At 35.6% G+C, this 25,080-nt stretch overlaps 1 protein-coding gene across 1 annotated transcript in view; it reads right to left on the bottom strand.

The window, feature by feature from the left end:
• Window positions 1–456: 456 nt before the first annotated feature.
• Clvs2 (clavesin 2) overlaps window positions 457–25,080 on the bottom strand; it is a 61,260-nt gene continuing 36,636 nt past the window's right edge. Inside the window, exons 3-5 of the mRNA XM_076859772.1 lie at window positions 16,091–16,201; window positions 7,165–7,385; window positions 457–544 (exon numbers count right to left, since the gene is read on the bottom strand). Of these exons, the coding sequence (XP_076715887.1) occupies window positions 457–544; window positions 7,165–7,385; window positions 16,091–16,201 (420 nt within the window). The remainder of the gene's footprint in view (window positions 545–7,164; window positions 7,386–16,090; window positions 16,202–25,080) is intronic.

Below are 25,080 nucleotides of genomic sequence, written 5' to 3' on the forward strand. Positions count from 1 at the left end.
TACTTGAATATTGAGTTTCAGAGACAAACAAGGAAACTATTCACTATGAGAGCAGAAATATGGCTTCATAGGAAACAGGGCTACATTTAAATTACCTTTGATACTTCATGTGTCTTTTCTGCTTTTTGTTATAGCTCAGATCACTGGCTTCAATTTTTGAGTCAATCTTTCCCAAAGTAAATCGCTACCAAAATTTACAAACTTGACATGAAGATTACATTGTATTTACAAAGAACTTGGCACTTACAGAATAAATTATTGACTTTTTTTTTTTTTAATCCAGCCCAGGGCACCCATGGTTCAGGCAAATGAGAAAGCCTGATGCCTTATTATATATTATGCTACATTAACATGAATAAATAGATTTCCAGCTGGTAATTCCTCCACAATGCTAGCCCTGTTGCTGAAAACTAGTACCTTCCATTTCTAATCCGTGGAGTGGGCGTGGAGAAGTTACTAGTCCAGAGAAAGCAAAGGTTGCATGTTTTCTTCCTCGTTTTTATCCATGCGCTTTAGTACAGTGGGGTCCACTACTGATTGGGATCTGCAAAGGATAAAGAAAGCCAGGGTCAGTGATTGGTACCAAATAATTACCTGATGACATTCTCTTCTCTGTCTTTTCTTTGCCATTGCTTCTCCTGTGGATGTAGATTATCCTCCCCTACATCAAGGAATTTATGAATTGTGGATGTTGCAAATTTAGAGAAACACTGATGGTGGTGTTTGGTATCAGAGTGAGAAAACAGTTCCCTCTGGCCTCTCAGTAGAGTAGTGAGAAGAAAAGGATTCTAAATAGATAATAATAGGCCTCCGTTCTCCTCTTCACCACTGAACAAGTTTCTTTTTTGAGACATCGAGAATTTCTAGTGTAGGGCAGATGCTTTCTTATATATTCAAATGGAACGATAAAACACTACAGTGAAATGATTGTTATTAAAAATTGGATAGAAATGATAGGAGGCTTGATTCCTGCCTTCAAAATACCTATGAAACAAATTCAATGTGAATGTGTTTTCCTTAACCATCATTTTTACATTAACGATTATATCAACAAAAAAATCAGAATTCAAATGTTGTTTTTGTTACAGTTCCCAATAGAATATTCACTAAAATCAGATTTACTCTTAAAGCTTTTAAAAAAAATGGTTAAGGATTTTAAAAAATATATATATATGTATATACACACACACACACACACACACACACACACACACATACTCTTGTTGAGGAAGCAACACACTATAATTAAGAAACCACATAATTTGAAAACTTCCTTATACCTGCCTTTGATAGCAGGTGGGAATTATATTCTGATTCATCATTAGGAAACAACATGAAAGCAGGAAGGAGGAAAATCAGTGAAACATGCTACAGTTGTGGCAGGATGCTGCAATCTTAATAGCCACAGCATTAAGGAGGCAGCTGCCTTTTAAAATGCTCCTCTGTAATGAATTCTCCCCTGCTGCTGCATACCAGCCAATTGGCTTCTGCTGTGGCAATATGCCTCTTAGCAGACCTCATTAACTTTCCAAAAGAGAGACTATAAGCTAAAATACAAGCACACATGCTAATGAAAATGAACAGCAATGGAACTAATTATCAAAAAAAGAAAAATTATAGAATTAACTGACAAATTATCTCCTTCATCTAAGTAAACCTAAATTTGCTTCAAAAGTGGGAATGAAAATAAAGGTGAAAGGAATAATTTAAAAAAAAAAAGGTTTGTTTTGTTTTCTAACTTATTTTCTGCATTTAATCTGAATATTAAGTAGGCTTTAGATAGATATTTGTCTCAGAAAGAAAAATGACTGAAGTTTTGTGTCTTTGTGTTTTCAAGAGAAAAAATGAGACAGGAGGAGAAAGGATGAGGAGGAGAAGGAACACAGAGAGGACAGCACATTACAGGGTTTCGTGAACAGTAAGATCTCAACTTTAATACATCATTTCCATACTAAAAGAACTTCAGTGTTAGGTATTCAAAATGAAGAGTAATGAGGATAATGAAGAAAGCATTTATAGTAAACAGATTTAAAAAATCCCCTTAAGTTATATGTATTAAAAGGTTGAGATTCATATCGGTTATATCAATAAATAAATGTCAAAGCTATTCAGACTGCATAATGCAGACAAGATAAGTATTTGCAGCTGCCATCATATTCTGTTACAACAGATAAAGAAAGTCACACACACATATACACATTCTTTAAGTCTATATGCATCGTGGCTTCTAAAAAATATTATTAAAAGTTATGGCAATTTTAACAAAATATTTTAAATTATATCACACTTGAACTTAAGTTCCTACCTTGCTTTCTTCATGACTTCCAGATAACAAAATTGTTGGTTAATGAATGCTGCTTCTAAAGTAGAACAATTCCTCAGCAAGAGGGAATAAAGCCACACAGTAATGGTTTGCAATTAAAATATTTTTCTGGTATTTAGTTGCCCCATGTATACTGTTATTCAAACTAGATTTGTTTTTATTTTTACTTTTTTTCATATGGAAGAGGAAGATAGTTTTTGTGGTATCAGTTAATGAATAGGTTTATTCTAGCTGCAGTAAGAGAGCTGCCTACCATTGACTTATAATATCTCAGGAGTCCCCACACAGCCCATACTGTCCTTTCAATGAATAAATATCCAATAATTTAAATTTGGTTGTCAAATACTCATTTATTCATTCATTGTGCATCCACAATATTGTGCTATACCAAAATGTTTAAGAGGTTAGAATTTGGAGAAAGGTAAATTTCAATTGTAACAACTTCCTAGCTCTGTGATCACAGGAAGACAATTTAAACATCCTAAGAATTTTGTTCTCTTGTTTGCAAAATGGGGAAAAGATCCTTTACATTAAATAAGTATAGTGAGGACCCGACACAATAATGCATAAGCCCAGCACAAATTTTTACAATAGTCCTTAAGGAAATGGCTAATGGAACACTGTTGCCCAAGTACTTAAATTAACATTGCTTCTCTGTACTTAGGCAGCATATGGAAGGCATATACCTTTCCTGTGTTCTGTTCTCTTTAATAAAATGGGGACAGGACTACTTTATTAGCTGCTTCAAGAGACGAGTCCCCATATACAAGTCAATAGAAAAAGTTTTGGCATGTAGTAATAATAAATGTTTGATACCATTCAATAAAATCAGAAGCTCCTATCACATGACCATATGAATATAAGTACTCACTGCAACTGTTCTATGCCAGGCACTACCCCAAGCATTGGGTACACAAGGTAAAACAGACTTCCTAGATCTAAAACACTCAAAAATCTAGAGAACTTGGTATCTTTTCACATAATTGTTCTCTTCTTCTGCAAATGTGCACAGGAGGACAAGTTCGTCTTTTTATGTGTCTGAATAAATACACCCAAAGGAATAATTACAAACAACCTTTGGTAATATAATTATTTATTCCTTCTCAACCTAAGGATAATATAAAACTGAAAAGGCAAAAGGACAAGGGGAGTTAGAGGGAAACTCAGAGTCAATCCCCTCCTATCCTTGACGGAGAACTGCAAGTCCTGACACAAAGAACAAGAAAATCAAATGAAACAACTTTCATAATGCCATTCTTCAGGATTTTGCCAACAGGATTATAAAACCTACACTGAAGGACATCTAAAAGTCTAATCAGCACCTGTGAGAAGGAAGACACAGGATTGGGGCAATGAATGTGCTGTAAGCCAAGTCTGCAGGGGAAAAAATGGCCTAATTACTTGGAGAAGAGAATCAGGATCCAGAGTAACTTCAGAAGGTGGATAAACTAAGCCAATTCTAACAAGATGGTGCTAATCAATTAAAAGGATGTTTTGGGGGAAAAAAATCTAAATATAGAAACAGAATTAGGAGATGACTTGATAAAAAAGGGACTTCCCAGTTTCACAAAGGACATTAAGAGTTGATAGTGTGCTGTGGCCACCTGAGAAACAGTGAAAGCAACAGAAGATGCCAAGGAAACCCACAGTGGGAGCTAGAATTCTGGAACCTCAAGGCCTGTGGTGACACTAGGGTCAGATGTCACCTATTCAGTTTGAACACTGAACTTAAATATAACCACTGACAGACAGAAGTACTCCTTCCTTTAGCTGACTGGAATTTAGTGAGCATTTGCTATAAGCAACTCTTCCTCCAGGCACTGGGGAGTCCTATCCAAAGAAAATAGGATAGACAAAGCCACCATGACTCCATTAAGCTTACACTGGGGGACTGGATATCAAATTAGATAAAATCAGTTATTTCACAAACCTAATGCTGCAAAAAATACAATAAAATAAATGCAGGAAATTAATAGATTGTAATTAGAATTGGATGCAAATACAGATAACCAAGACCAGGTATCAGAGAAAGACCAAAGACTGGAGGAAGTGACCTCTGACTGGGACCAGCCATTTGAGGATGCAGGAAAAGAGCATTTCAGGCAGCAGTGACAAGGGCAAAACTCCCTAATAGGAATAAGCTGAAGAGGCTGAAGGAAGAGATAGGAGCCTAGGGATCTGAAAGGTAGGAAATTTAGGTTTGCTAGACGAGAGAAGAAAGGAAGGCAGGGGCAGATCACAGAGCACTGTTAGCCACAATATGAAGTTGATTTTATTCATCACATAATAAGCAGACATTTAAAATTTAAGTCAGAAATATGAAAGGATCTTAATTACCTTTTTAAAAGATTTTTAAATTGCCATGTGGGTAGTAAATGGGGGCCTAAAAGAGCAGCTAGGAAAGGTTGGGAGGGAGGGGTGCAGGTGAGCAGAGTGTAGGCGTGGGTGCTATTGTGGGATAAAGAGAGAAGCAGGCTCACGCAATGGTCCACAACAGTGTGCATCACAGGACAAATGGACAAAGGAAAAGGACTTTATTAACTGGGAAAGGAGAAAGGTAGGGGGCATCCATGACACCTGTCTCTAAATCATTATATAGCTCAGTTCCAAAGAGAGGGAGCTGGTGCCATGCTGTCATGAAGGGGTAGAAAAGCTTTATGTCATCAAGAAGAAAGACAGTATACCTCATAGGTTCGAGCCCTGCTCTGCTAAATATAGAATATGTTACATTGAGGATAAAATATCTGAGTAACAGGATTGCTATGAGGATTAAGTAAATTAATGTGAAAAATATGTAAGTCTCACTTACGGTAAGTACAGAGTGAATGATAGAGTATAACAATGATTATTATTATAATTACTTTTATTAGAAGGGAGCTATTCACAGATAATTACTTTTAAGAATTTTTGCTTATGAAAGTTCTTTGAGAATTTGATAAAGCTTATGTTTTTCCCCAGAAAAATAAAATGCTCATGTGTATACATATTCATTGATACATATGCCCCCCAAGATTTTGTACACTCTTAACAGAATCCTTTGAGATCCCATCAATAAACTTTTTAGATTAGGAGAGTATAGCTCTGAAATCAGGAAGTGCTATTCTAAGAGAAGAAAGTTGAGAAGTGAAGGGTTGGTTTAAATATAAGTTTTTTAACTAGTGGGGAAATTATAGCAGGTGAAGTTTCTAACCTTTCCATTTTCTTCAAGGTCTGCAGAGGGAAAGTTCTCACATACACACACAACAGCAACATCATGAAAGAGACTGGCCTTAAGGACCAGGCATGCTACCAAAGCAGACTTCCATCAAAAAGTACACAGGACATGATTTGGCATGACAAGTGATATGTCATTGAGTCCTACTTGAACTAGTGAAAAAAAGTCTTGCTGGAGCTGCAATTTCCATTATTTCTGTGGGTGGGAAGTGAGTCAGAGAAATAATATTTGTTACCATTGTTGTATTTTACTCTGAGCTGGTGTAGTATGGAGAAGCCTAAACATTAGGCATTTGTGTGTGTGGTGGCGGTGGATGGAGACACTGAGCACAGGGGCATACTACAACTGCACTATATCCCCACCCTTTTAATTTAAATTAATTTAATTTTTGTGTGTGTGTGTGACAGGATTTCACTAAATTGTCTAGGTTGGCCCTGAATTTGCCATCCTCCTATCTCAGCCTCCTGAGTTGATTTGTTACATGCATAACTTAGATGTCTTTTTTTTTTTTTTGCCACAGGATGCAAACTCAGAACCAGTTATGCATATGTGTGCATTTGTGCGTCTTTGACTCCCTCATCCACTGATTGAAAGAAAGCAGACATAAAAGTACCATGATTCAAAGCAAGTGATTCAACAGTGAACTTTATAAAGATCAAACCTGTAAAGAAATAGAATGCTCTGCACAGGAAATATTAGACCATTAGACAAAGACTTGGCAAAGATACTGAAAATGTAGCATAAACTTTGAACCTAGTGTCTGAATTGAAGTGTGTGTATGTGTGTATGTGTGTGCATGCACATGTCTGTCTACATGTACATCTGTGAGTCTCTGTGTGATGCTTTTCTTCAAAGGAAATCTTATAAGTCCAATATATTAGCTCAGGAAAGTTGCTAGCACTACAGGGGAAATGGGTACTCTCCCCACACCCCCTGCTGGCCTGAGGCACCCCATCAAAAGCCTGGATTCCTCAGGGTATCATTTGAAAACTACTGGATTTGGTGATTTCTAAGAGTCCTGCTAGATTTGTCTATGAATCTGAAAAAAAACATTAAGTTGAGGTTACCTTGAATGACTTGACCTTTTTTAAACCGACAGATAATAATTGCATGAATTTGTGGTGGACAAATTCTATATGATCTCACTTATAGGGGGGAATCTAAGATACCTCAACTCATCCCTTTACAGAGCAGAATGTGGTTGCCAGCAGTTAGGAAGGGATCATAGGATAAACAGTGAGGCATTGATCAAAGAGGACAAATTTTTAGTTAGAGTGGAAGAATAAGTTCTAGAGATCTACTGTATAGTACGGGGACTTAGTTAATAGTAATGTGCTTTATATTTGAAAACTGCTAACAGAATAAATATTAAATGTTCTCACTAAAAACAAAAGACTTTAATCTTTGACTTAAAATTCAAGAGAGTCAATATTAAATGTTCTCACTGAAAAAAAAAAGAATTTGTCTTTGACTTAAAATTATTGAACATCCAATCATGGGGACATGAAAGGTTTTAAAATTACCAAAGAAATATATACATATAGGAAAATTGTATAAAACTTGGAGATAGACTTAGGATGCCTCCCCAACCCAGCCCCAGATCACCTTCCAGTCACCTCCCACATACCTCTTCATGGACTTTGGGGAGAGCTCCTTTTCTACTTCCTTCACAGGCATGCTGTAGGAGTCCACATTGTACTCACTGTCATCGTCATACTCATGGTCTAGCAGTGTTCTTGCCCATGTTCCCATGTCATAAGGGGGCAGCATTCCTCCAAACTCAGAGGGCAGGATCTCAGGATGAATTAGTTGGTGTAGACTGTTCAGATTGTTACCATGCAGAAATATCTAAGGAGCAAGAAAAGGGTGATAGAAAATTAAATACCATTCCAAATGCTCTGGGAAAGAAGAGAAGATGGGAAAGGAAGATATAAGACTCTCCCATGTCTTTTAAAATATTTAAACCTCTCATCTCCTCTTTGAAACAGGTAAGGCTGCTACTACTGTTCTAATATTTCATATAAAATCCTGAGGTTCAGGACTGTTAGGTAGTTTCTGGAAGATCAGATAATGAATGCCTAAAGAGCTAAAACCACAAATAAGGTTTTCTGCTTCATAGTCCAGGGCACGGGCAGAATAAGATGTCTGTACTGATCTGCACACATTCCTGATATTGGCTGTGCACGCCTGGTGATTTGCACAATGAATGCTGTTAGAACAGACCCTGCTCATGAGGGACTCATCAATTACAGAGTCTGAGTTATTAAGCCCAGAAGCTGTCGCCAGTATGGCTTTCTCTTTATCATCAATAAAAACAAGAATACTGTAACCACCAAATTACTGCTTTATAATGCAAAGAAGGTGCTGTAAATAAAAGAAGTAGATTAGTATCCTCATAATGAAAGGCTGAGTGAGGTTCTTGTCCCAAGGGATGTATGTTCTGCAACGCTGCCAGCATCCCCTCTTCTAGAGATTTCCATATTTATTGTCCAAACAGAAAGCCCAACAATGGGTTGAAAATGCAGCATTGTATATAAACATTAATTATTGGTATTATTGTCTACAAAGTGCTCATTTATTAAATGGAAGACTTATCAAGTCACATATTGAAGATTTATTTCTCTGTGATGTGCTACCCCTTTCTTTTTTCATTTTAACTTCTCTGGTATAGCATTATTGTCATTCATATAAATTTATGTAATATTTAAGAATGATAGTTGATAATTTACATAATAGTTTCATATTTCAGGTTCAAGATAAACAGGGTAGCACATTAGTATTTGCTTTTTGTAATTTTAGAATCCGCAGAAGTAAATACATAGGACAACAAAGAAAGATTAGTCTACAACATTAAATAAAATCAGAGGGATGGGAATCAACAGTTAGCAAGCATATAAAATGAATTATGAAAGAGTAAAACAGAAAACAGCAGGTCACTAGCCAAAGCAAGAAAAGCAAGCAGCAGCTATAATACACGATGCTGGGGGTCTACAGTGGTGGAAGGTACCATCTGCCCAGATAACACCGAGTTAATTGCAAACTTCACACCTTCCTGTTCCAGTCTTTGAGCACAAGAGACAATATTTATTTCCAGGAAAATAATATTCTTTCTCTCTGCCCCCTCCCCAGGTTCCTCTTAACAGAAATGAAAAGAACTTTCCCAAGAAATCACCTGAAACTGTTATTTTATTAGGTTTGTAAGATTTTTTTAATCAAGTGCATTTCTTCCTTCAAGTCATGCAAGAATTACGTTAAAATAATTAAAAAAAAAAATCCTTAGAACAGTAAAATAATCCTAGTACACTGACTTCCTTTCTCTTCCCTAATATTCTGCTATCTCCTCCCTCAGAAACCCTCTCAGCTTTGCCCTTGCTTACACTTTCACTGAGAAAATAGGCCAACCAGAGGAGATCCAACCACCAGCATCTGTGTCCATGTACTCTGTCTTCACTGCTGGTACAATGTGGGGGATAAAACCCACCAAGGCCAAACTCTCCACATGCGCACTAAAATCCATAATCCATCCCCTACTCAGCTATACTTCTCCCAAGTATCTTATCTGTTTCTCTCTCACACATCACAAATTTTCTCTCTACTGGATCTTTCCCATCTGAAAGAAAAACAAGCTAACTCCACTATACCCCATGCAGTCATGTAAAACCTCTCTTGGCTCTGTACGCATCTGCAGTTGTTACACTACATCTCTCCTTCCCTATGTTGCAGAACACTCCAAAGGAGTTGTCTGTTCATTGCCCAAATACTCTCTTCCAATTTTTCCTAAATCCAATCCAAACAAGTTTTGTCCCTTACCACTGTATGAATATAGCTTCTGTCAAGATCCTACTAATTGCTAAATACAGCATTCGGTCCTCAAGTCTAAGTAGTTATAGATGACCGTAGAATGCATTCTGACACATCATACACAAATGGAATATAACTTTTCATCCTTCTGATTGTACATGATGTAGAACCACACCTGGGATATAATCATATATGCACATACGGTAATAATGTCTGATTCATCCCACTGTCCTTCCAACCTTCATACCCCATGTCCTCTCTTTACTCTTCTCCGTCTAATCCAAAGTTTCTCTATGCTTCCCTAGCCCCATTTCCTTATTGTGAATTAGAATATGCATATCAGAGAAAATATTTGACCTTTGGTTTTTTGGGTTTGGCTTATTTCACTTGGAATAATATTATCTAGCTCCATTCATTTACCACCAAATGCCATAATTTCATTTTTCTTTTAAGGCTGAGTAATATCCCATTGTGTACATATACCACATTTTCTTTATCCATTCATCTGTTGAAGGGCATCTAGGTTGGTTTCATTGTTTAGCTATTGTGAATTGAGCTGCTATAAACATTGATGTGGCTGAGTCACTGTACATGCTTATTTTAAGCCCTTTAGGTATAAATCAAGGAGTGGGATAACTGGGTTAAATTGTGTTTTCATTCCAAGTTTTCTGAGGAACCTACATATTGCTTTCTATAGTAGTTACAACAATTTGCAGTCCCACCAGCAATGTATGAATGTACCTTTTCCCCCGCATTCTTACCAACATTTATTATCACTTGTATTCTTAATAATTGCCATTCTGACTACAGTGAGATAAAATCTCAGTGTAGTTTTGATTTGTTTTTCTTTAATTGCTAGAGATGTTGAACACTTTTGATATATTTGTTGATCAATTGTATTTCTTCTTCTGTTGAAGTGTCTGTTAGTTCCTTAGCTAATTTATTGACTGGGTTATTTGGTGTGTGTGTGTGTGTGTGTGTGTGTGTGTGTGTGTGTGTTAAGTTTTTTGAGTTCTCTTTATATCCTGGAGTTCAATGCTCTATCTGAAGTTCATGTGGTTCAGATTTTCTCTCATTCTGTAGGCTCTCTCTTTATGTCATTGATTGTTTTCTTTGCTGTAAAGAACCGTTTTGTTTGATTCATCCCATTTATTGATTCTTGATTTTAATTCGTGGGCATTGTGAGTCAGAATCATATAATCATCTCAATAGATGCTGAGAAAGCATTTGACAAAATATAGCACTCCTTCAAGCTTAAAACACTAGAAAAACTAGGGATAGTAGGAATATATCACAACTTTGTAAAAGGTATCTATGCTAAACCCAAGGCCAACATCATTCTAAATGGAGAAGAATCAAAAACATGCCCTCTAAAAACGGAAACAAGACAAAGATGCCCTCTTTCACTACTTTTATGCAACATCATCCTTGAGACTCTAACCAGAGCAATTAGACAGAAGAAAGAAATTAAAGGGATACGAATAGGAAAAGAATAACTCAAACTATAACTATTTGCTAATGACATGATTCTATATTTAGAAGATCCAAAAAATTCCACCAGAAAACTTCAGGAACTAATAAATGAATTCAACAAGTTAGCAGAATATAAAATTAATACCCATAAATCAATTGCATTCCTATACATCAGTGATAAATCCACTGAAAGAGAAATTAGGAAAACTACTCCATTCACAATAGCCTCAAAAAATATTTGGGAAATCAATTTAACAAAAGAGGAGAAAAACATCTATAATGAAAACTACAGAAAAATAAAGAAAGAAACTGAAGAATGCCTTAGAAGATGGAAAAATCGCCCATGTCCTTGGATTGGCAGAATTTATATTGTCAAATGTCTGTACTACCAAAAGCGTTACACAGATTTAAAGCAATTCCTTTTAAAATCTCAGTGACATTCTTTGCAGAACTAGAAAAAGTAATCATGAAATTCATTTGGAAAAATAAGAGACCCAGAATAGCCAAAGTTTTCCTTAGCAAGAAAAGTGAAACAGGAGGTATCACAATACCAGACCTTAAATTATACTACACATAGAGCCACAGTAACAAAAAATGGATGGTATTGGCACCAAAACAGATACATAGACCAATGGTACAAAATAGAAGACTCAGAGACAAACCCACATAAATATAGTTGTTTCATACTAGAAAACAGTGTCATTGACATACGTTGGCGAAAAGATAGACTCTTCAACAAATGGTGCTAGGAAAACTGAAAATCCATATGTAACAAAATGAAATTAAACCCTTCTCACCCTGCACAAACTTAACTCAAAGTGAATCAAGAACTGAGTCACTAGAACAGAGACCCTGCGACTGATAGAGGAAAAAGTAGGCCCAAATCTCTTCCATGTCAGCTTAGGAACTGACTTCCTTAATAAGATCTCTTGGCTAAAACATTTCCTTCCAGTGTCCTTTGATTGTCTCCTACCTTGCTAGACTTTTCTTACTCTTCCAAAATTTTAACATTGGAGAGTTCCAGGTCTCAGTTCTTGGAGCTATTCTCTTTTTAAACCATGCTCCCTCTTTGGTGTTCTTATTCAATCCATTTCTTTCAGCCAGCGGCTTTACAATATTGTCAATATACTAAAAAGACGTCTGGAATCCAGAACTCTTCCTTGAACTCCATATCTGAATTTCCACTCTACTTGATATCCTCATTTAAATGTTTAATGGTGTCCTCAAATTGAACAATTCCAAAATTGAACTCAAACTTCCTCCCAGATCTTCTCCCTATTTTCAATATCAGTTAATGGTATGATTATCCTTTTAGAGCTTCTCAAACCAAAGCCTTTGATTCATCCTTTACTCCTCTTATTATCTGTCAGCTAATCTTTTTGGTGCTGTTTTCAAAATGTGCCCTGAATACAATCACTGTTACCAAGTCCATCCCTATAACAATGACTCGAATTACTATCATCTTGTAAATTGTATTACTGCATTAGCTTCCTGATCAATTCTCCTGCTTCTACTTATCCAACTTCTTTCCATTCTGAAGATGGCAGAGACCATATGAAAATATAAGTAGGACAATATCATTCCACTCACAATTCCCACTGACTTCTTTCTCTGAGTAAATGCTGTAAGACTCTGTAAGAACAATTTCTCTGAAAACATCTAATTCTCACTCCCCATAGGGACACAGTGCCTCAGGGCATTTGCAATGGATCTTTGTTCTGCCTGGAGATTTCTGCCTGCAAATGTTGCCACAGCTTATTGTTCCACAACCTCATCTTTGTTTGAAAATCGACTATTTAATATTATAGCCTTGCCCAACCTGGAAAGGATTATCCACTTTTTCTACACCATGTTTTTATAGCATCTTCTATGTATGATATGATTTATTTACATTATGAAGATGCTACTTTGAAGATTTATAGAGAAACAATACCATTGTTTCTACAAATCCAAAAATTGTTGAAAAATGCATATCATATGAAGATGCTCTTTTTGAATTTACCTGAGTTTATGGAAGAAGGTTAAATGTGACTAGCTCATCTGGATTCAGCAAAAAGGATGCACTGCAATTGCCTAACTGGGAAATTTTTGCCCTTAGACTTCTTTTTTTCTTTCTTTCTTTCTTTCTTTTTCTTTGAAAAATTTTGTGTAGTAACAAACTTTATTTTACTGTTTCTTTTTTCTTATGCTATTTTTTTTCCATTTCAAACAAGAAATCTGGTCCTGTTCACTTCTTTGCCAATTTTAAGAATTAAATTGAATAATACTTTCAGGACTATTTTGATTTCCTACACTATGCCATTAAAGAGATTGTGCTAAGTGATTTGGAATAGAAAGGAAGAGGGTGAAAAACTTTTGAGAATCAACAAGCAACAGAAAAAGGGGTTCACCATATTGAGGAAGAAATAGAAATTTGTGCCAACTATTGAGAAAACCTGCTTCCTGTCAACTCTTGGAAAGTAACAAGGCCATAGCTATGGCTGAGTGAAGAGTGCTAGTTGAGGGTTGAAGCTGAGCCCTTGGTTTCCAACTTGAACTTGGATATACCTCTTTAACAGACAATTTAAGAGCAGAAGGAAATCTTAGTTCCAGAAACAAATATTGGCTTGATCAGTGGGGATGTCGGAAGTGGTTATAATGGAGGAGAAGTTTGGTGTGAAAGACTCCAGATCCTGGTCTCGAATTTGAAAAGGAACTTATAACACCAAAGATTAATATTATTATCAGCCCACCATATTGGAGGATCAAACTCAGATTTTATTTAATTTGATAAAATGAAGAACTAGATGTTTTTTACATACCTGAGATTCACAATTCTTCTTTAGGTTTTCTTTCACTACTTTTTCAGAACACAGATTTATAGCAACTCAAGTGTGAGGTGTTAAGTAATATTGTAATGCTGAGTCATTTGTAATTCCATTAAGAAATGTAATAATAGATTTGCATTATGCATGGACTTTATAAGTACAAATTAAAGGCATTTAACCTATAATTATTTTTATATGAAAATTTCCAAGTTATATAATTTTAATTAAAATGGCAAATTCTGGATACCTCATTTCCATCCAGAATAGTACCAGCAATGTAGTCTTCTAGGCATTGCTAAAATTGTCAAATTCAATCACAAAACATGTTGCTTTCCTAGTTTTCTAAACTTGAACTTCTTTAGTGATTTTTATTTTTTCCTTTTAATATAGCAAGACAATGTTAAAATCATGTCAGAAAAAGTCACCCCTGTAGTCAAAGCCCTTGAAGTATTTCCCATTTCACTCTGAAAGTCCAGATCCTTGTAATGGGCTACATGGCCATATATGACCTGGTGCAATGGGCAACGTGGCCATATATGATCTGGTGCACCACAGTCCTTCCTATCCATCCTGTACCACCATCCCTCACAGTTAATTCTGCTCTAACTTTTCTGGTCCTCTTGTTATTTGCCAAATGCATTAGACAACTAGACATGTGCTTACCCTCACAATCCACTCTGCCTGTAACTATTCCCCATATATCCAATTCTGCTACCTACTAGCTGTGATTCAGAGCAAATTGCTTAATCTTCTATGCCTCGTTTTCCTATCTATGAAATGAGAAAAATAACAATTTTTACCCTAAAACATTGTTTCAAAGAATAAATGAGTTAACATGTAAAGTTGAGAACAGCATGTGGCACAGAGTGAACACTACGTAAGTACTGACTAGAATACTTTGTACTAAAAGCCCCAGCAGGTGCTTTGGATAACCGGATCACTCTTTCATAAAACAACCTTGAAAGAGCATTTGTGAGGCACTTCAACATACTTTCTGAATTTTAAAATACCAATAATTTGATTCTTGGTGGTAGAAACAATTCTTAATGTAAATTATAATTGAAATGTTTTCAACAAATTCATACACAGTAACTCTCTGTTCACTAATTTTTGATATGAACCCATAATTACTGCACATTCACACTCAAAATGAGGGCTCTGCAACACTGAAATACCTGAAGCACCTTCTCGGTCATTTGACAAACAGGGAGACTTACCTTCTCATAATTGGTCTAGAAGTAAGTATATTTTCCTGTGCAACTAATCATTTGGGAAATGGATACAGCACAAAGAGGTAGGAATAGATCTAAATATGGAGTTGGGTATTTGGGTTTTCTTATTAGCTCTACAATAAGTGTAGATGAGTAAGACCCTTACTTATCCATCCCAAACCTTCTTTTCTTTAGCTCTGCAGTAGAAGATACAGTTTACTAAATTAACTTTTCAGAGTTGAGAGTAGAATAGTAGTTACCAGAGGCTGGGAAGATAAAGATGGAGGAAAGTTGGTTTATGAGTTTGATAGTTTGATAAGAAAAATCAGTTACAGAAGGGTGCCAATAAATAGGAATAATGAGTTTTGTATTTCAAAACAGCCAGAAGAAGTGATTTTGAATATTTTCACTACAAAAAAATAATAAATATTTTAAGAGATATGTATGCTTCTTCTGATTTGAATATTATACAATGTACACATGATTTGGAAAAATAAATAAATAGTTGGCCAATGTTTTTAAAATGTACATATTCAAAGCTGTTCCAAAAATTGAATGAAATAACATGTACTAAAAGGCATTTTAAAATCTATATTTAATAATAATGATAAACATATTAGTATGTATTATATACTGTGCAGTGTTCTAAATGCTTTAAGTAAATTATTATCTTAGTCTTAGAAAAAATGATTTTGTTGTTATGTGCTTTGATTATCTCATGTTAGATAAAACTAAATCTTCAAGCAAGTAACATGTAATTTAAAGAAATATTAAAATGTCTAAACATTATCATTCTTTTCAAAATGTGTGATTGATCATGATAATTATTACAAAATTATATCAGATATTGAAAAATTTATTATATTTATTTCAGTGCATATTATAAAATAACAACCACCCATTTACCAGCAAATACTATTTTAATTTCTCTGTAGACCTCACCTGAAATTAAGTACAGCAATATTAATGTAGTTACTTGGCAAAAATTCTTTTGAATTCTACACTGAGGCTTTCATGTGTAATCAATGTACTAATATGTCCTCTTATAGTATAAGAAAGTAGGAAAGCTTGTTTTTAAATGTTTCATTCACAAATGCAGCGTTGAGAATTACAAGGTCTATAAGAATTTTAAGGTGCTTTCTATGCTAACTATTTATATGACAACCTAGAAACCCATTTTACCATGGCCAATATCATACACACAGCTGTGTATCACAACTCATTACATAGGGCATATTTATAAACAAAGAAAACAACCTACCCTTTTCCGAGTCTTCTCCTTCAGGAAAGGCCGGATCACAGTGTACAGGGCATGGATGTACCAGGGTTGATTGACAAAATGAATTCCTCCAAATCGTGCTGGGAAACTATCCTAGAGCAACATGGAGGAAACAAAGTCAAGACATGCTTTAACATACTGCAGAGGTTTAGGAAAGGTCAAATTTATTATTCCACATGCTAAAATGAGATCATCTGTGCAGCTAAGAAGAAGGAAGAGTCTTTCCACATTGTAACTCTTGTGCTGAAAATGAACCACTATATAAGAAAGCAAAACCCTTCTCAAGAATAAGTTGTTGAAAAAAATTTCACCACTAACTGCTGTCATTATAGTCCCAGAAACATAAATAAAAAGTATGAGAGATATGTCAAATAATGAATGTATGTTATATAAATATTTTACCTAAATTATTTATAATGAAATTTATTTAAATTAAAATGCTTTATTAAATTTAAATGTAGTCATTTATAATATACATGCTATCAGTTATCAAAAATCATTTTATCATTTTTTCTCTTACTATATATAAACTTTATTATAAAAATTGTCCTTTCTTTATTTCAGCTACATAAAAGAAATCACGCTTAAGCAAAACAAAAGCCTAGAGTTATACTGTAGAAAATCTGAGGATATATTTCATTAGATTAAATGAAAGTAAAAACCTTCTGAGCTGATATCACTGGGGGATAATGGGTCTCTGCTAAAGCCAGCCTCCTTCAGCAAGAAATGACACAATGTCCATTTGAATCTGAAGTGATGAACAGAGGTATTTTCTTCCTACTTATAACTAAAGGGTATGTCCCTACCTCCTGCACAATGTGAAGGCAATTCCTAGGGCACATCAACTGCAACCTTTGATACTGCAAGTAGCTGTGCTAAAGATGCCACATCAGTGCACTTAGATGTGGCTACCAGTCCAACTTCCACACTGAACTGACTGCAAAAGTCTTCTCAAAAAACACTAAACCACCAGAACTGTCTCAAAGTGGGATTATAATAACTGGCAAAAATATGGGTATTTTTAATTTAAATGATCTATTTAAATGAGTCATAGTGTGTGTATATTTCAGCTTTACAAAATCAGTAAGAAATTCTATCAATTTATATCTCTCCTTTCCATAGTATTATAAGATAGTTCCAGTTGTTCCCCATATAATATCTGCTATAGTCTATCTTTCAATTATTGCCAATCTCATAAATATAAAATAGATTCTCATATGACTAATTTGCTAGTATTTGTCTTTGCTCATTTTTATTACTTTCATCATAAGTAACACTTTTATAACAAACATTTTGAACATGTTATATTATTTTGGAATCCTTGAGAGTCTGAATTATTTGCTGTCTCTAGTGACTGTTTTCAAGATATCCTATTGATGGAGGACTCACAGTGGCTAATATTAATTATCAGGTGTCCTGTTGCAGCTGGCTTAAGGAATCCTTTCTCCAGACAAGATCCGTTTTATCTCCTACTATACACAAGACATTAGCAACCTATATGGTTATAATTTAGTTTCTCATCCTGTAATTTCTCTGACTGTATAATATAGAAAATTTCAGGCAATTCTGAGGCTATTATGGCCTCAGATAACCAGGGGAGACTGATCACCATCATTAGTTTTATGGATATTATTCGTTTTCCACCTAGATAAAAGAAAGACCTAGTGATTTCTTTTAACTTTTCCTGTCCACCCAAGGCTTTCTCTCAAAACCTCTTCTCAAAGGAAAAGCACCTAGAGGAATGTGAACTCTCATGTCCTGTCCTCGTCTTCAAGGTTTCCAAGCCTACATCCTGCTAATGAGCATCCCACTCCCCAGTACTGTGCTTGCCTTCTTACCTGCCCACGCTTCATCTACTCTCCTGTTTTTCCTATAGATTTTCATGTGATCCTTGGCCCAGAGGACTTTTCTCATGTTCTGAGAGTTCAATAATACATCTGGAAATATCTTGTTGCTATATAACCAACACTGCTTCTTCATGACAGGAAGACCTCTGAGAATTTTTAGCCCACTGCATATCCTGAAGCCAAACTGCTTAATATGTTTTAAAATACACTCTTGAATGAACATTTGGTCCCCTAAACAAATGAATGAATACCAACTATCAAGGTTATTAAACCAAGTCCCAGCTCAGTGATTCTCAAATGTTGAGAAAACATGTAACTTACACACAAAGTCAAGGGCTTTCTTGTACACATTTTTCCATATACAGTGACTCGATCAGTACCAAATCACAGCTAGGGCTGAGTGAAAGAACAGGGAAAGCTCTGACTTTGCAATTAAGTAGATCTATTACAAAATTCTGACTTAATCCACCTCTCAAGCATCAAAGTTCAAAACAAAAATGACATCATTGATTCCTTCTTGCCCCACTGTGATCTTCCCCCATTTTTTTTAATCATGTTCCAGGTCTTACAATATTTACCATCCTGCTTCTGTGGAGCTTCATATTTGCTTCCTGCATCATGCCAATGTGATCCAAGCATGATATATGGGAATATAAAAATAAATCAGGCACTACTGGGTCAGTAGAGTACAAAGAACAGTCATCATCTCCATCACATGTCACTTCCCTGCATCTACTTCATGCCTGTGGTCACCATTTATAGCTTGCGGGAGTTGTTCTGTCCCATACAGATATGGGCTCTTTGAGTGCAGAGGCTGTGTGTTCTATATGTTCTACTCATGCTTAGTTGGAATCCATGTCCTGCTATACAACCCAGAAATTAAGGGACTGGAAGGTCAAACATGAATATCACAGTGGAATTCTGACAGAAAGAGTTCCTCCAATGACATGTTTGAGGAAGATTCAAATGCTCAAGGAGCAACAGCCATCCTCTTGGTGCTAAGAAGCTCTTGGGAGATTGTTAGCAGAATTCCAGAGCTGGACCTGCCCACCTTCCACTTTATAGATGCCACTAAGAAGCAAAAGGCTTTGGGACAACAGCAGCAAAGGTGGGTATAGTAGCTCATAAACCTCTAAATCCCACTGGAGTTCTGGAGGAATGTGACCTCAAAACCAAGAGCTCAGGAGCAGTCCTCCTCTCCCATTGCTCTAGCTCTTCCAACAAGGTTTTGAACAATTATGACCTTTAATACATCTACCTGGTTTTGGAATTATCCAGAGAGATGACTGTTTTGTGTACTCTACTGACCCCACAGTACCTGATTCATTGCTACATTCCCAGCATCTTGTAAATGCATGTGTGTATCCCAGCACAGAGTTAGATGAATTTAGCTGAATAGAATTGATTCTGATATTTACTATTTAAGAAAATGTCTTCTCTGAGCCACAATTTCCTTACCTACAAGGAAAAAATTGAATAGGAATGCTAATAACAGTATATGTTACTTAATGAGAACTCCTCACAGATACAAGCCTACCATATTCACTGTCAATCCCATTTTGCAAATGTGGAAATGTTCATGGAGGTAATTTTATAATGTGGCTTAATGGGCAGTTGTCCAGTCCTAAACAGCTCTGTATAGTACAAAATAACAGCATACACCACTCTGATCATTGACTCCGTGAGACATACCACTCTGCACTGGAGACAGTGACAGAAAAAGTGCCCCGCAATTAGTGAGAAAAACCTCAACAGAATTTCTACCTTCCAAAAGCATTGGCTAGCTCGCCCATTCCCGTTTACTTTTTTTCTTTTTCCTTGAGCAGAAATTTTGCGCTAGATGCATAGGTTATCTTGCCTGAATGATTAGATGAATGGAGGAAGAGCCCACCGAGATTCTAAAGTAAGTCAGCATTCCTCCAAGCCTGTGTTGACAATAATCTCCAACAAATACCCTTCTGTGGCAGAAGATGAGATTTAGAAGTACCCAGCAGGCGGTATGTGAGTTTCTCCAAGGATGAACTTTTAATTCAAACAATCCTAAAATGAGGGTCAATCAAAGCAAATTATCTATTTTTTCTTCATGGGTACTACAGACACTGAAATTGGGATAAATATATTTCTCTCTCTCTCTCTCTCTCTCTCTCTCTCTCTCTCTCTCTCTCTCTCTCTCCACACACACACACACACACACCAATATCCCTACTCCTGAGTGCCCACATCCCAAGCAACCACTATCCTCTAAAGCTGGGTTCCCTGCACTGGCCCTTGCCTCCTGGGCTGTCCACACTCCACCTACTCTCCCGTTTTTCCTGTAGATTGTCAGGAAGATCTAAAAGAATTTTTAGCTTACTGCATTGCCTGAAGCAGAACTAATTAATATGCTTTTAAAATATATTCCTGAATGAGCATTTGATCCCCAGAACAAAACTGAATGAACACTAGCTATAAAATCTATTAAGCCAAGAGTCTTAGCTCAGTGATTCTCAAACTTGTGTACAGTACTGAGTAGATACCAGTGAATTATTCATTTATCTATAGCAAAAATATTTGCTTCAAAAATCTATCAATTGAACAAAAATTGGAGAATCTGAACTACTACCACATTATTCAAATGTAAGGGTTAAGTTTGATGAATATAAAAATCATGTGTTACAATAATATTATTACATATTGTATCAGATTTGGGAACAAAAATGCTCAACAATTTCTGGTACAATCCAGGTACAGTTTATAATAACAAATGATAGCAAAGTGGACTTTTCCATGAGAATTAAACCTATAACTCTAGTCTTATTTCACAATAAGATTGTCTAGGATTCCTAAACAAAGCAGTCATGTTAAGAAGTGTTCTTAATATGAACATAGGAGGAAATTATATGTGTAACTCATGCATTCAAAGTTAAATCTATCAAGATTCTATGTATGTTCTTTTCTTTTTCTTCCTTTCTTATACTTTTTTGAAGCACTTCAAACTACTCTGCTACTTCCAACTACTAACAATCCATAGTAAAGCACATGTAATGATAAATTGTAGCAATCATCACCTAGAAATTAAACTTTAAGTCTGTAGCTCTATCTGTAAGGTTATACTAGAATAGAAATATATAGCATTACTCCTTCATGACTCTTGCAGTGTAAACATAAATCAACTCTTTTGTAGAAATGTTAACTACAAAAAAGCATAATAAAAAAGTCGTTGATGTCCTTACCATCAGAGACAGGAAGTAGATTCTAAGTATCTCAGTGCATGCTTTCAATTTTTTCAGTTAAGTTTTAATATAGATGGCATGAAACTCTATATAGCAGTCTTAATTGTGATAATAGTTATTTATTTATAATAGCTCATAGAGATAAAACATATACAGCATCACTATCTCTGAAAGTGCATCTTAGTATAGAGATTAAAAGTGATTACAGCAGCAGCTGATGCAACTGGTATCTGGATAGCATCATCATTAGTCCTTTTCAGCTGTGTTTAAATATACTGAGACTGGTCTGCTGACCACACTGTGTTTTCCTTAATATGTCTTTTGGGGATAGCTTTTCTAGATAGATAAAATATTTGTATATCTTATATTCATCTTTTAGAATTTTGAATTAACTATTTGTGTATATATCTTATTTATCTACTTCTCGATTCCTGAAGAAAGTCAGGTTTGTTCTTGTTCTAAATCCCTGCTCCATTCCCCCACCACTGGCATGTGGAACTGAAAAGAAAGGGATTATATCTGTGATTCTGAGTATTTGGTCTCAATTTGAGTGGACAGATAGATCCAGGCAAGTCATTAACTTGCTTTCATGACAGAACAAAAATTTTTACCCAAACAATCCAAATAGTGTCTTCTGCCAAATCAAGAAGATCCAGCCAGGAAACTGTTTAATTACTAGCTAATTGGAATGTCTTTTTCTGTGCCCATCTTATAAGTGGTAATGAACCATATTCAAATGAATGCAAATAACATATTAAAAACAAAAAATCTTACCCCTCATATCACACAGAGATAAGAGTTTAAATTAAAATCATATGCATGCAAGAGGACACTTCACCTCTATCCTGTTAACTTCTAATTGCTCATTAAAATCTCATACGATCCAGGTAGATGTACAAAAAAGAAACTTGGGGAGATGCAAAGAATTGTGTAAAAGCAATTTTTTTTTACCAAAAAGAAAATAATTGCTTTGGTACATAGAGAAGAAAGCTACTAAATAACATTTTTTTACAACCAGTTTATTTAATACTTGGGAGTTTTTCATCAGAAAAAAAAGTGAAAAAATTTAATTGCTTAAAAAGGTGAATAGTCAATCTTTTTACAGGAAAATAAGTCAGTCTCCAAAGACATATGACATTGTATTTCAAAATAAACACTTAGCAAGGCTTTATACTTGATAATTAATCACCGAAACAACATACAGGTAAATCACATATTTATATTTCCATCAATCTTCAGAAAACAGTATCTTAATTTTAACAAATCTTTGGAGAAAGGAGTACAAATTTACCATGATGTATTGTTTAAAAGTGACTGAAAGGAGCCAGGTGTGAAGGTGTACACCTGTTATCCCAGGGGTTTGGAAGGCTTAGGCCTTCCAAAGGATGGCAAGTTCAAAGCTGGTCTCAGCAATTTAAGAAAGCCATAAGCAACTTAAGGTGACCCTGTCTTAAAAGAAAAAAAAAAACAAAAAACAGTGCACTGTGCTCCCCACAGATGTTAAGCTGTTAAGCACTCCTGGGTTCCATCTCTACTACAAAAAAAAAGTGAATGAAATGATACATTCATATCACATTAATATGTGATTTTGTAGGTAAAACTGTTTTCCAAATTTTAATTTTTGAAATATCAATGTATTTTGAAATGATTCGGCCCTCCCCAATGTTAATTCCTAAATTCCAATATGCACTAAAATATAGATAGCATTTAGGTTCTAGTTCTAAATTTGAAAACTGATTTTGTAGGTGTACACTTATGTGCTTTACAATGTCTGTCTGTTTTAAGATCCTTGGCAAAACACCAAGTATGGCTGAGACTGTCCATCATAAATACAAGGGTGTGAATGTGTGTTTCTCTTACAGGTAATCAACAGAATATGTTCTGCTTAAAGGCATGCACATATCTGATATTTCTATTTAAAAAGCCATTTCCCCATCCTCTATAGGTTAATATTTGTCTAAAGAAGACTTCATGGTGCTATAACCCTTAGAAAATCATTCTTTTGCTGTCATTCTCCTTTTATGAAATTTTGTTCCCATTATAAAGATGTGGTAGCTTTGCTCTTTTTAAATTTTGTCTGAGAGTGTCTTATTTTTGTGAAGTTAGTTAGAAATAATATTTGAGTCTAATAATGTTGACTGATAGTCTCCTCTATTGGTGACATAAAATAAATCATAGAAGGATTTAATGGAGGGACATATCTTCTTAATACCTACTAGTAAATTTACGATAAGAGACAGAGGTTTAAAAACCAGACTCATTGATTAACAATGCCAAAAAATGCAAGTAACTAGCCATTGTTCAAACGACAGTGGTGCTATTTCTCTTTTGTGGCCTTTTAGACTTTTGTTGCCCTAAAATTCCATTTTGTCAGGAACCCATTTTCACCTGGTCTTTCTTGACAGGGTTTTTTCCTACTTTTAAACGGTTTCTAAATAAAATTCTGTATTTCAAGAATGAAAAAAAATAAAGAGAGAGAGACAGAGGTTTTAAAGAATCATGTCCTTTAAGCTGTGACAGCTGGGTCCTGGGGCAGAAAGAGATGTCTCAAGGACACATTTTGAAAGCAAAAGTGTTTTTGATTGCATTGCTTTGGTAATCTTATAGTCACAATTTATTATTTGGGCAGGAAAAAAATTTTCAACTTTCACTCAAGATGACAAGGAGGTATCTTCTTAGGCCACTCAGATCACAGTGTTGTTCAGTGATGCTCGTTTATGAAGCTGTATGCCCTGAATAAGAGCACAGGATTGTCACCTGCCCACATTAAAATAAATGATGTTCTTATCATTATTATAATTCTAATGCTGACTATAATTTTTAATTTTTTTCTTAAAATCTGAAAAAAAAACTCTTAGTATAGTTGGTTTGTTCAAATCTGTAAATAATAACCTTATTTTCTCTTTCACCACTAAATTAACACATGGAAATAGTTGATATAGATCGATTTCACAGGAGAAAAATCACAGTGTTGCTCTGTGTTTTAAATGGAAGTACTGAAATAATCTTTAAGTCTCTTGGCTTCTAGGCTCCAGTGATAAATCACTGTTTACCAAAGTAAACAAATACAAACAACGAATGTGCAACATGCGTACTCATCATATCACTGAATGGGCAAGAAGCTCTCTTTTTCCTGAGCAGAACAGGTGTGGTATTCTCACAGGCTGCTTTTTCTGTCAGAGAAGGTTGAAAACACAGATTGGAGCAAATCACAGCCCTGCAGCCTCAACACAAAGACACAGGCTTATTTAGGACAGTCATTGCTGGTGTGTGTGCCTGACACAATGGGGCAGTGAGACAGCTGGAGAACATGACAGAAAGCTCCTCACACCTCCTCACAATCCATGAAGTGCCAATTTCAATCTAGTGTAACAGCAGGAGAGAACCCAGAGTAAAAACTCCTACCAGACAAAAAAAGGTGACATCATCATGTTCCTAACTTGGTTCTTCTATTAAAATTGAGTACATAGCAAAGGTATGACATAATGGTTCCATTACTAACCAAAATAGAAAGGGGTAATTTTCTGTGGTCTGCATAGAGGCTTGCAGTCTGTGCTGAGGAAGGCCTCACTATTACTTCGGCTAGGACATTAATTAATGAATTCTATCTCTCCCTCAACTTTTATCTGCTTTAGATAACACATATCTATGTACAAGGGCTGATGTCCCATATCTACATTGCCAAAGGAGAGGTAACCAGCAGAATTTCTGCAAGAGCAGAACAGAAAAGAGCAAATTACAGAGAGAATCAGGAGAGAGTCCTTACGTGGCGACTCCAGTGAGGAGTTAAGTACCTTCATCAAGTGAGGACTTGGCCAGGATTGTGTCTAATAGTGAGACAATGCTGTAAAGGTTTGGCATAACAGGATCTGTTATATTCTGCTGAAAAAAATATCAGTCATAAGATATTCCT

This window comes from Callospermophilus lateralis, chromosome 6, assembly GCF_048772815.1.
Source record: "Callospermophilus lateralis isolate mCalLat2 chromosome 6, mCalLat2.hap1, whole genome shotgun sequence".
NCBI lineage: Eukaryota > Metazoa > Chordata > Mammalia > Rodentia > Sciuridae > Callospermophilus > Callospermophilus lateralis.